A 12447-nucleotide genomic window follows, 5' to 3' on the forward strand; every position below is an offset into this window, starting at 1 on the left:
CATAACACAACTGCTAAATCTAAACAGTAAAGATGTGAAATATTTGCAATATATTTGTTTAACAAACCTAATGGCCATTGTAACATTTTAAATAATGTAATAACTTTTAAGTTTTAATAATAATGTGTTGTTGTTGTTGTTGATAAAACAACTTGTTTCTATAGGGCTTTTATTTTGAAGGACGCTTCCGGTAGGCCTGGTTGGCGTTTTCTTCCACACAGCTCAGACTTCAGATTTGCTGTAATGGACTTACAGACATACGAGGCCTATGGAATTACCATTTTCTAAATCTTAGAAACACCACCCCTGTCTGGACAGATAGTGGCGGGGATGCGGCATCGACATGGGAAATCTTTTCGGAAAAAAGAAAGCAACTCGGGTGACCGAGCAGGACAGAGCTGTGCTGGTGTGTTAGACAGTTGCTAACTGGCTAAGTCTGATTATATATATATATATATATATATATATATATATATATATATATATATATATATATATATATATATATATATATATATATATATATATATATAAAATAGTTGATTTCACTGTACCACCAGGGATCTGTGTTGATGCTGACTGACAACTGGATAAATGAAAGTGCAGTTTATTTTGTATTGTATAGAAAACAGCTCTGCTATAGGATCGTTACTGTATATCTTGTCTCTTTCATTAAATGTTTCATTTAATGTTTATCATTATTTGTGTGTGAGCAGCAACTGAAGCAGCAGAGAGATAAACTGAAGCAGTATCAGAAGAAGATCACGTTTCACGTAGAGAAAGAGCGACAAGTAGCCAAACAGTTATTGAAAGATGGAAAGAAAGAGTGAGTGGGATCATGTGTTACTATTAGAACTGGGAGGTCTAGCTTTCTAAAACAAGCTGAAACCCTCATAATATTTTGTGTTTGTTTGTTCAGGAAAGCACTCCTACTCCTCAAGAAAAAACGCTACCAGGAACAGTTACTGAACAAAACTGATAATCAAATAAGCAACCTGGAGCGGATGGTAAATAAACCACATCTTACTTTGAGAACGTTAGATATGACACATGTTAACATGGTTGCACCTTTTTCTGTATTAGTTTTTTTTTTTTTTTTTTTTTTTAGCTTGAATGCCATTTTCATGCATATAACAATCTATTTTTGTTTTATAGGTACAAGATATTGAATTTGCACAAATAGAGATGAAAGTCATTGAAGGACTGAAAGTCGGCAATGATTGCCTGAAGAAAATGCATGAGGTACGTAATGAGAAATGAATGTTATTCTTGGTTGTGCTCAGTATTGTACTGGTGTCTTTAACTTGTACAGCCATTCTCTCTATTCTTTTTTTCTCATACAAGATGCTGTCTATAGAGGACGTGGAAAAGATCATGGATGAAACGCACGATGCCATTGAGTATCAGAAGGTAATTTTTTTTTTAAATCTAAGTTGTTAGACTAGTCTAAGCAGTTTACGCAACCAGCCAGTAAAATTAAATTAAAAGTAAGACTATTTGTGCCCCTGGACCACAAAACTAGTCATAAGTCGCAGGGGTATATTGTGGCAATAGCCAACGATACATTGTATGGATCAAAATTATAGATTTTTCTTTAATGCCACAAATTATTAGGATATCAAGTAAAGATCTTGTTCCATGAAGATATTTTGTAAATTACCAACCATAAATAAAAACATTTTAATTATTATTAGCAGTAGTTATATGCATTGCTATGGACTTCATTTGGACACCTTTAAAGGCAATTTTCGCCTTTAAAGGTATCTCGGCCCGAATTTTGTCCTAACAAACCGTGCATCAATGGAAAGCTTATTTATTCAGCTTTCCATGAAGTATAAATAAAATAAAAAAGACCCCTATGACTGGTTTTGCGGTCCAGGGTCACATTAATGGGAATACACTCAAATATACAGTGCGGTCCAAAGAGGACCTTACTTATTACATTATTGTTTATTATATTGTCAGCAAAATTTGAATAAAAAACTGAATTGAAAAAAAAATAATACTGTGTGTTTGGTATGCCCCAGGAAGTTCTGATTCTGTTTTAAAGAGGTCACATGGTCAATGTCACACATTTATTAATTTGTATTTTGTTTCTTCAGTTCACATTACTTTTATTTAGATGAAAAATGTCAGTTTAGCTTTGTGTTTTAACAGATTTGTCTTCAGATTATTGTTCAGCACAATGATATTTCACTGATCGTTATTTAAGCACATGCCAGAGAAATGTTTAGGCTGAAATACCATTTGTGTCAAAATGAAAGAAAAAATGTCTAAAGATGAGCAACAATAAAAGGCTATAATGATCCGTTCTACTCTACACCACGTGCTACACCCTAAAATCTATAAGAACTGGGAGGCAGCTGGATCTCTCTCGCAGACACGCTGGGTCTCTGGTGTGCTTGTTGCTGTTTAAATCTCCTGTGCACAATGTAAAAGTGGTCCCCTCATTCCTTGTTGTCTGTGTGTGCATGCAGCAAATTGATGATATACTGGCAGGATCTCTGACCCAGGAGGATGAGGATGCTGTGCTAGCAGAGCTGGAGGCTATCACTCAGGTGTGTACATGAACAAACTCTGACAGCCCTTGTTACTGATGTTGTGTCAGCTGCTGTGTTTTCATCTGCCTTGTACATTTCCTGTGTGCTCAGGGAGAGGCTGACCTTGAACTCCCTGAGGTCCCTGGAGAAGAACTACCAGAGGTTCCAGAGCAAGAGCCAGGTCCGTGTTTTCTTCTTCTCCGTTTCTGTATGCATACAATGCATAGTATCCAAATACTTAGACTTTTTATTTTATTTTATGTTTCAGTGCGGGAGAAGGAGAGGTCAAAAAAGAAACCAGAGCGAGAGATGGTGGCGGTGTAAATACAGATCTGTCGACCTGCATCTGTCATACCTCTGTGTCTGCTCTCAAACCACCCCACTGGATACCCCAAGGGCTCATCCCAAACAAAACTCTGGGGAGTGATTGACAGTCCTCTCCATCGTACATGTTAACAACCCTACATCAATGCCATTTTTTAAATTGTATATACACAGCATACTGTATGCCAGTTAGTTTAGTAAGATGATCATTCTGACGATCACTCTTAACAGTGCCTGGTCTTTCTAATCACCCTGCAGTTTTGTCTGACCTTTCAATTATATATCAAAGGCATATCATGTCTAAGCCTGTTCTTTTTTAATGCATGCATCACTGTTATTATAACAATCACTTTTAAAAATGATTCCCAAACTTTAGTACGCCATGTTTTGTCTCAAAGAATATAAAACTGAAGCGTTTCCATTGTGAGCATACACTTTTACAAACTTTTCACTGAGCTGAAAGATGTCATTAAAAACTACTGCTATGACAAGCCTAGCTTAAGAAGTTGTAAAAACTGATTTATTGATAGAACAATAAAACTCCTTGAGGGAAATACAGAAGAAATGTCCATTTAAAGTCAAAACCACTTCTGTTCAGAATCATTGCATTATGCTGTGCACAGCATTTTGTTTTTATGAAGTATACATGTATAAGATACAAGGACATTACAGAAGCAAAACTAATCACATTGTCCTTTTTACTTATGACTAACGCACGGATTTATCTAATTTTCCCTTGTTGGCACTCTTATTACTGTACTGTGAATTCACTGTTCATTGAGTACATTATTTTATAGTCTGTCTTCCTCGTTTCATTTTGTAATTATGCCACAATAAATTTTATGTGATCATTTTCCATCACTGGTGTGTTAGCAACCACTAGGCAGCAGTATAATGCAAGCTATGTCTGGTACAAATCTGGCAGTTCGGCAGAAAAGTGGCTTGCTTTTACTGCTGGTAGTTATCATGCATTTCCCCAAATGGTCTCCAATGTATCATTAATCTTAATTTAAAAAACTAAAATACACAAATGAGATGCCTTCAATGTCTTATATACACTACCATTCAATATTTTGGGATTACCTTTTTTAAAATAACTAAATGTTCACTAAGGCTGCATTTATTTGATTAAAAATACAGTAAAAATAATAGTAATATGAAATATTAGAATTTAAATGCTTTTATATGTCTGTTTAAAATCAATTTAACGCTTCCTTGGTGAATAAAAGTTTTTAAAAAAATTAAAGAATACCTTACTGATCCCAAACTTGTGCATGGTAGTGTACAGTATATCTACATTATATACACACAATATAATACAGCATTGAGATGTTGAAATAAATGACCAATAAATCTCAACAATGTCTCAAACTCGGATCAGAATGACCAACTCTGCAATCAAAAGAAATCAAAGAACCGTTCCATTTCAGTTCATTTATCATCTAGATTTACACCAAATGGATTGAATATATTCCGGGTTGCGGCTTGTTTCGCTGTGCAGATTTTCATGAGCAAGCCTAAGTTAGACCATTGTTTGAAAGGTATTGACCTAAAACCAAGTACCTGTATTGCTTTGTTGGAAGCCCTTTGTCTGGAACCAGGCGGTTAGAGCTGTGTGGGGCTGCTCTTATCTCGCCTGACACAAAGCGCTATGGGAGTGGGCGGCTGCCCCACGAGTCTGAATGGCTCCACCAGTGCTCAATGTGAAGCAGTTTCATACTGTTACAATGTCAGACAACGGACTTTGATCAGTAAACAGGGAGGTGTGAATAATGTGCAGTAAAGACTGAAACTGGGTTTCCTAGAAACAAAAAAGCTAAACCTAAAATGAATTCCTCCACATTTTAAATTCTACCTTTTTAAAGTCTATACTCAAGCTTCATTGTATCTTAATTAAATTACATCTGACCTTTTCTCATCTCACATTTGATTTTCCCTTAAAAGTTTCCCCTTAATCTCACAGCTGTTCTGAAGAGATGCTGTTTTAGAGGTCTGTATTGATCTCTGTTTTGCTTTGTTGCTTTTTATTTACCCTTTACATTCGGTCTTGATAGGTCCAGTAGATAAGACTTCCTCTGTGATGTGAAATCAATCGATGTGGCCTCTAGACAGAAGCATCTCTAATGTTATGCGCATTTCCCATGAACCTCCATGAGCTGTGTATGTGCAACTAGCTGGAAAAGAAACAAAAGAAAGGAAATTGTCCATTGTATCAGATTGAATTTCTTGACCTTTGCAATCAAGAAGCACACACCATTAAATGCAGATTACTCTCTCGCTTGACCTTTAAAACAGGGAAACACTAGAGCTCAGTCCGGCTTTTCGGGATCTACCTTCCCGTGGAGATCAGCTCTAACTGTAATCAACACAATCTAACTAATCATGCTCTTGGGATTCATTTGAAAATTACATGCAGGTGTGCTAACACAATTTGAACAACAATTTGAATGCTTTTTTTCATCAGAACAGATTTAAAAAGGGTTTTCAGGGCCATTATCATCATAGAGTGTGGCCACATTTACATGCAAATCATGTTCTGGTTAAGGTCCAATCTTGTGCTAATATTACTGTATAACTTTTCCTAAAATACACAGTGCTGGGTAAGATGCATTACCCCCTTAAATAGTACCTATGTTTTATGGAAAGTAATGCATTAGATGAGTGAGATAAGTAACTGCCTGTTCACATGATGTTTAAAGTAAACAGTGCACATAATGCTTCAGCACTTTTGCTTCCTGATTTCTGAACATGGAGACAGGGTAGACATCAGTAAATAAATGGGAACACAAAGTAACTGGCTTTACTTATATGATAAAGTGACCCCAATATTTTGTTGTAAATATAAAAGTAAAGCATTACTAGTTACATGAAAAAAGTAATCTGAAAGTAACTTGCTTTAGATCGCTAATTGTAATGTGCCATTTATTACACTGCATTTTGATTATTTCTTACAAATTTCAGAAAGGAGCTTGCACACACATACACGTCTGGCTCACTATCTTTGTGGGGACTCTCCATATACGTAATGGTTAATATACCGTACAAACTGTACATTCTATCCCCATACACTGCCCCTAAACCTACCCATCACAGGAAACATTCTGCATCTCTACATTTTCAAAAAAAATAAAAAAATAATAAGCCTTATGAAAATAAATAAGCCTTTTGAAAAGTGGGGACTGCTGGCTGGTCCCCACAATGTAGGTGATCTCAGGTTTTACTATCCTTATGGGGACATGTACTATAAACAAGGGCACACACAGACACACACACAAAGGCCAAATAAATTTTTTGTTTGTTATTTTTACTGGTTGTGGTTATTGTTGACTGCAATTTAAACAAATAATTATGATTCACATCCTTATTGATTACACAAGACAGCAATCAGTTGCAAAATAGGCCATGATACTTGTTTAAAAGTTTGTAAGAAAAGAAAAATGTAAAGAAAAGAAAAATACCACCTCCTGCTTGCTCTACAAAATGTGTTTCTTTATTTTATTATTTTTAAATGAACTGAATAAATGTTAATTTACAGTGGATTCATATATATATATATATATATATATATATATATATATATATATATATATATATATATATATATATATATAGTGGTTGATCAGTTTTGTGGTCAATCCATGAGCATTTTTATCATGTCGGGTGTCCTCAGTGAATATGAGGTTGTATTCTTGGTTTGTGTAGTTGTAGTTCTCCATTATAAGTTAGTAGGCCTACAGAGAGGGAAAGTGCAGCAGGGAAAAACTGTGTGTTGGTGGTGTGGGTAGAGAAGCTGCTGAGAGACTCAAAAGGAATCCCTGCCTACATCACACACAGACCCACGCATGAATTGCGCAGTGCCCACTACAGTACTCATCACATCTGATCCTCCTCCAGTCCTTGGGTGATAGTTGTACTATGAGTGATGCAGTCATGATGCTCAATTCTGGGAATAACAACTAGGTTATCAAATGTTTCTCAAAACAGAAAAAAATCCTCATCTAACCTCCAATTTCTAATCTAGCCATGATTAAATGTATCTAATAGCTCTTTTATAAAATATTAAGAAATTGTTTAAAATTAAATTCCTTTGTATGATGGTTTTCATGAAAAAAAAAGTTTGTTCAGTTCGTCAGGTGAGTCATTCAGAGAAAGAAAAAGTATTAATAAAAATTACAATTTAAATAACGTAAAAATGTAATTTACATAAATGATTTTATATTATATAGCTATACATTTTAAAATATATTTTATGTACATTAATTATTAATTGATTTAGACTATTACTGATCTTGATATAGCTATAGTCGTGCTAACCTGTTTACAAAAAAAAAAAAAAAAAACAGATTATAGATTTGCTTTGCTCTTAATGTTGGTAAAAAAAATAATGATTCAATGACTTGCTATTTTCACACACTTGAATGTCACCATGTCAAAGGGCCAGTGAACACATCTTTTTAGATTGAAAAATCCAGCTCATTATGCGTCCCACTAAATAGTAGGACTGTGTCCAAACTCGCCTCCTATACCGTTAAATAGGGCACTATTTGAGGGGACAGCTATTTGTAGTAAGGTCCAAAACCAACCAAACATTTTAGAGTGCACTCATTCAATCCCATATAATGTATCGCATACAACGCTTAGCTAATGGGTGCGTCTTAATCAGCTCCCTATAGTTCAGTAGTCTGTTCAGGGCACTGATCAGGACATAAGTCAATGGGCTGACTGCCTGATCAGTGCCCTACTGAACTAGGGAGCTGCTTTGGACGCACCCAATGGCCAAAGAATACCCATAATGCACTATTTGTGCAGTGGGGTGGCACTATAGGGTGGCAATTTCAGATTCAGCCCCAGCCTTCCACAAAAGATGGCAGCCAGCGCCCACAGGTGAATCATCCATCCATCCTTTTTCTCCAAATTGCTGGTCCAATATGGCTACAGCGTAATATCATACAGGTATAAAATTGATTATTAAGTTGTTTGATTAAGGTTTATAGGCTAAATGCTAGTTTCCATGACAGAGTTCAAGATAAATCTTTTCATAAATGCTCACTTATTTTCATTTAATCCTCAAGTGGACTATTAGTGGAGTATTGTAGGGAATAGTGAATGAGCGTATATGGGGCGATGTGAACACAGCATTGTTTCAGCATTGGGACAGAGTGTTCCTGACACCTCTAGGACACAGCGTAACGACGCGCCAAACATAAACGCTGCATATGATAACAGCCTACTTACTCTGCAATGTCTGCTGCAAGCACGCGACGTAGGCTAACGTTGTAATAAATGGTCTCACATCTGCAGCTCTTTCACTGTCGCGTTATGTAGTCATACGACGCGAATGTATAACCAAGAAAGAAATCTCGTCGGTCGCTACCGTTTTCTCGCAGCGTAGAAGGTGAGGAGAGGCGGAGTCCGGTGAAATATCAAGTGCAGTTCCAGTGACGAGGATAAACGCGTACGGTGGATTCCCGCCACTCCGGCGGCTGCGCGTGGGCATCAGTGAGAGAGTTCCATATAAAAGCTCCCGTATCCTCCTCAGCTTCTGACACTCTGTTTGAATGATACAGTGTCTCCTCTTCTTCCTCCTCCTACTCCTGTGTTTTCTCGGAAATTTTTTCCTGCAGTAGAAATTACAATTCTCGTCTATGGTTCTGACTCAAGCTTCTAAAATGTCCCGGACCGATGAGGTGCACCGTATAACGGAGAATGTCTACAAGGTGAGTTTCACTGTTATTATTGAACAGTCAGAATTATTTAGTTTGATATTTGTAATTAAACGTTACTTGCAGTACATTTATTGTATATATTATCTGTTAAATGTATTTATTCATATTATAAACGTAATATAACATGTAAATGTAAAGTTGCTTGCTGATGAAGAACTTGCTTAAAGGGACAGTTCACCCCAAAATTTACATTCTCATTTCTACCTTCATGTTGTACTAAACCTGTCACTTTCTTTTCTGGGACACAAATCACCTCAGTCACTATTATATTGCATCTTTTACAATGAAAGTGAATGGTGACTCAGACTAGATTAGGACAGAAATCCTATTTAACATTGAACTATCCCTTTACATGATGCAGACTGGAGGCTCATGTAATTAAAGGGAGAAATAGCTGGTTTCAGTGTAGAACCAGTTTAGCCAAATACTTGAACCTGTCATCTCACCTGTAAGTCACTGGGAGTTTCGGATGCCTATGTCTGATTTCATCACTTAGTGAAGTCCATAAAGATGTTTCAAAAGTTCACTTTTGTGCATTTCCTCTAGTTTTGTAGTTGTCATATTTGGAATTTAAAGCTTAATATGTAAATGTTTGCCCTGTTTGTAACCGTGGTTTTGTTTTGCTCTAAATGAGTTCTCAGTTTGTAATGTGGTATGAAACTGATTGTGTAAAACAGATGGAGCATATCTCCCAACAGGAAAGCGCCACTAACACACTTTCATGGATCCCCACGGCACGCGCATACGAACGTACATTTATTTATTTCTCTGCCAGTTTTTCCCTTGTGGAGCTCACGTCTGTTGTAGCGTACCTCTTTGAAACCACCTGACTCGCCAAACTAAACCGTGGTGGCTGCTGAAGCTGACCCAGTGAAGCATGTTAGTCCAATCCTGCAGACATCTGTTAAGGGACTTTAATGTTTAGGCTGTTAATTCCAACCCATGGAGCTAATATCCTTGGCTAGAGAAGGAAGGGACACTATTATTACTTGGGCAGGGATGGCGTTTTTCTGAGCTTTTAAATATTTTTTGGGTTCAGAGGAATTTTTTGTGTGCCTGAAACCATTTTGCAAATGCACCTTTTAATGGCAATATTTAAGCGTGATGTGAAAATGAGACATCACGGCATTTGCAGAACATTTCGTCCTATAGCATGCACTTTAAAAAGGGATGTTTTTAAATCACCTTTTACTATATTTTTTTAACAATTAAATATTCATGCGGTCTGACTATTTTTTTTAAATGAACGATTAGTAATATGAGGTCATAAAAATTGCATGTATTATAATTATACTAAAACTTATCTTATTAAAATGTTTTAAAATAAATGGTATAAATGAACTATGCATGCATGGCACACTGCATGTTATATAATTTTTTATATTGGATTATAATAATATAAGAGTAACGCTTGTAAACAGAGCAAACAAATGTATGTCACACTGCAAGTTAAATAATTTTTCATATTATAATATATAATATATACACTTAATGTGTACAAAATGCATTTTAAGTGCTCTCTTGTTACTTAACTGTTACTGTTACCTCTGGTAGGATATGTATGGTAGTTTTAATTGCAGGCTTTGGAAAAAACGGGATTAGTCACATGTGCATGTGTGTGTATGAGGAAATGGAAATCTGCATTTGACAGGAGAACATACAGTATGTGAACAAACAAAGCTGCTCTAACTTGAAAAGGCTCATGTGAGGTTGAAGTCAAAATGAGGTCATGATAATATCTTGGGTCCTAAAGTAGGAAGTTATTTCTCAAGTCTTACTTATGGAGATACATTTTTCATGAGCTCTGAAAAGTTGTGTAACCGGCCAAAAGAAAAGCTTTGGTTTAATAACTGGACGTTTCTTGACCACATAATCCTCCTTCAGGATTATTTTGCATGCATTAGTATTATCTTCTTGTCGATGGCAGAAGTTTCAGAGTATTCACAGTGAAACCATCTCCAATGTTTTTATTATGACCCTTGATGAAAATTTCGACATTTTCCTGTTGGATTGTACTTGATTGATTGTTTCAGGATTAACTAAAGACATCAAGCTTACGTATTACCAAGGTTCTCTCATAGATAGGATGATTTAAAGCAGGATGAAGTCATAACTTATAGAATTGACTACTTCAAAAAAAAATAAAAAATACAAACACCAGCAGTAGTCAGCTCCAAGAATATTGACTTTAAACCTCATTATATCATTAATTTGATATCCTGCAGACAGTATATGTTGCATTAAGTGTATGAGCAGTGAGAAGTGGGCACTCAAGTCACGACCAGTATTACCTTTAAATTTGACCACTGAGGTTTTTTTGTCCTTTCAGACTTTAAACGGGAGAATATTCATTCCTCATTGGGTCTCTTGGCTTCTTTAGGCTCTGTGATTTGTATAATTATGGGTATTGTGAGGCCACAGTGGGGTTCTCTATTATAAGAAATAAAGAGACAGTTGCAGTGCAGTGGAGCAGTAAACTGCACTCACAGATAGAAGAACAAAGTAGTGGGCCATTTAACTTCATCAGGCATCATATTTCACTTCAGTGATTCTCAACTGGCGGGTCGTGATCCAGAATTGGGTCGCAGGTCTGTTTTATGACAGACAGACATCTTACATCTTTTGTTGTTGATATCAAATACTGACTCTCACAATATTTGTCAAAAAGAGTACAAAAAAGTGAATTTTGTCAGTATCAGCCGAATAGTTTTGAAAGACTGAAACCAATGACCGAAACTATAATGTTTAACTTCCTTGACGACACGTTTTGACTCTGTCAATATACCACGCACACAAAGTGGATAAGGTTAGGTACAATTGGTAAACATATCAATGTGTAGACACTCTTCACTGTTACCAAAAAGGATAGAATAGCAATATGTACAGTTGTTTGGCTGAAATATAGAAATATATACTTTAATTTATCATTAAATAAACATGCCTAAACATAGTTCAATTACACAATTGACCAAACATCATATTTCGTTTCAATTTTTAGTGAAAAAAAAAAAACATTTTGGTGCATCACTAGCATTTTGCTACAAGTAGATTTAACACTTAGTAGAAAATTGTCGAATTAGACAGATGTCAACATGGACAGGTTACTTCCTTTATCCTCGATTCCTCGAATATAAACACTTCTAGTGTTGTGTTAATTTGAACTAACTTAAACTAGAATACTAGAGTAGACATGATTTGTGCTGATTGCAATGGGTTTTGTTTGCATTGAAATATTGGACATTTTTAATTGTCTCATCATGTTTATAATTTTGCATGTTGTTGGGCCTATTCGATTTTGTGCGATAAACAATGTGTTGGGTTGCTACTTGATGTCCAAAGTAAAATCTGGGTTCTGAAGCAAATCAAGTTGAGAAACACTGCTTTAGAGTCTGCATATGTGCTTTGTCTTTTCTTTTTTAATATCTCCATTTTTTTTACTTTTGTTACATTAACATTGATTTTGGGGGAGAAATCAGTGAAATGTATTTAGATTTGCTCAAATGTTTAGAATGGAGATGTACTATACGATTATGTGTAAAATATTATCAAACTGTTTACTAAACACAGAAGCTTGTGTAGAACTTGGTGAATGACAGGCCTGCCAATTTTGTGGAAATCTGTAAATCTTTCAATGGAGTTCTGCAGGTGCAGATTGTCTCATGTCGAATCTGATGGCAATCTTTCTGTCCAACTTTGTGTGATTTTGGGAGCATGTCGATGTATGTTTGTGTGTACGCAAGGCAGCTGCTTAGTAATCTCACAGGACCCTGGGAGCTCGAATCCACCCGTCTGCACTTACAAGTGACTCAGTCTGCATCTGCCAGTGTGTGTGGGCAGTGTCTCACGGGCCAATGGAT

The 12447-nt window shown here is 36.1% G+C and overlaps 2 protein-coding genes and 1 long non-coding RNA gene across 5 annotated transcripts in view; 2 read left to right on the forward strand and 1 right to left on the reverse strand.

The window, feature by feature from the left end:
* Window positions 1–164: 164 nt before the first annotated feature.
* On the forward strand, window positions 165–3720 carry chmp6b (charged multivesicular body protein 6b). Its single transcript, XM_067430482.1, has 8 exons — window positions 165–406; window positions 717–826; window positions 920–1007; window positions 1156–1242; window positions 1345–1410; window positions 2478–2558; window positions 2652–2721; window positions 2809–3720. The coding sequence occupies exons 1-8, from the start codon at window positions 344–346 to the stop codon at window positions 2862–2864; spliced, it is 621 nt and encodes a 206-aa protein (XP_067286583.1). The 5' UTR covers window positions 165–343; the 3' UTR covers window positions 2865–3720.
* Window positions 2629–8237, reverse strand: LOC137056403 (uncharacterized). 2 transcript variants are annotated; one of them, XR_010900329.1, is made up of 4 exons: window positions 8100–8237; window positions 4897–5038; window positions 4428–4583; window positions 2629–2746 (listed from the first exon to the last, which is right to left on the reverse strand). It is a non-coding gene; the product is annotated as an uncharacterized lncRNA (long non-coding RNA). The 2 variants fall into 2 exon arrangements; XR_010900328.1 differs by lacking the exon at window positions 2629–2746 and having other exon boundaries at window positions 3850–4583.
* Window positions 8238–8376: 139 nt separating this feature from the next.
* Window positions 8377–12447, forward strand: part of baiap2b (BAR/IMD domain containing adaptor protein 2b) — a 57288-nt gene continuing 53217 nt past the window's right edge. For both annotated transcript variants that reach the window (XM_067430469.1, XM_067430473.1), the window contains exon 1: window positions 8377–8581. In XM_067430469.1, the coding sequence (XP_067286570.1) occupies window positions 8510–8581 (72 nt within the window). In that variant the 5' untranslated portion in view covers window positions 8377–8509. The remainder of the gene's footprint in view (window positions 8582–12447) is intronic.

The sequence above is a fragment of the Pseudorasbora parva genome, chromosome 21 (genome assembly GCF_024679245.1).
Source record: "Pseudorasbora parva isolate DD20220531a chromosome 21, ASM2467924v1, whole genome shotgun sequence".
NCBI lineage: Eukaryota > Metazoa > Chordata > Actinopteri > Cypriniformes > Gobionidae > Pseudorasbora > Pseudorasbora parva.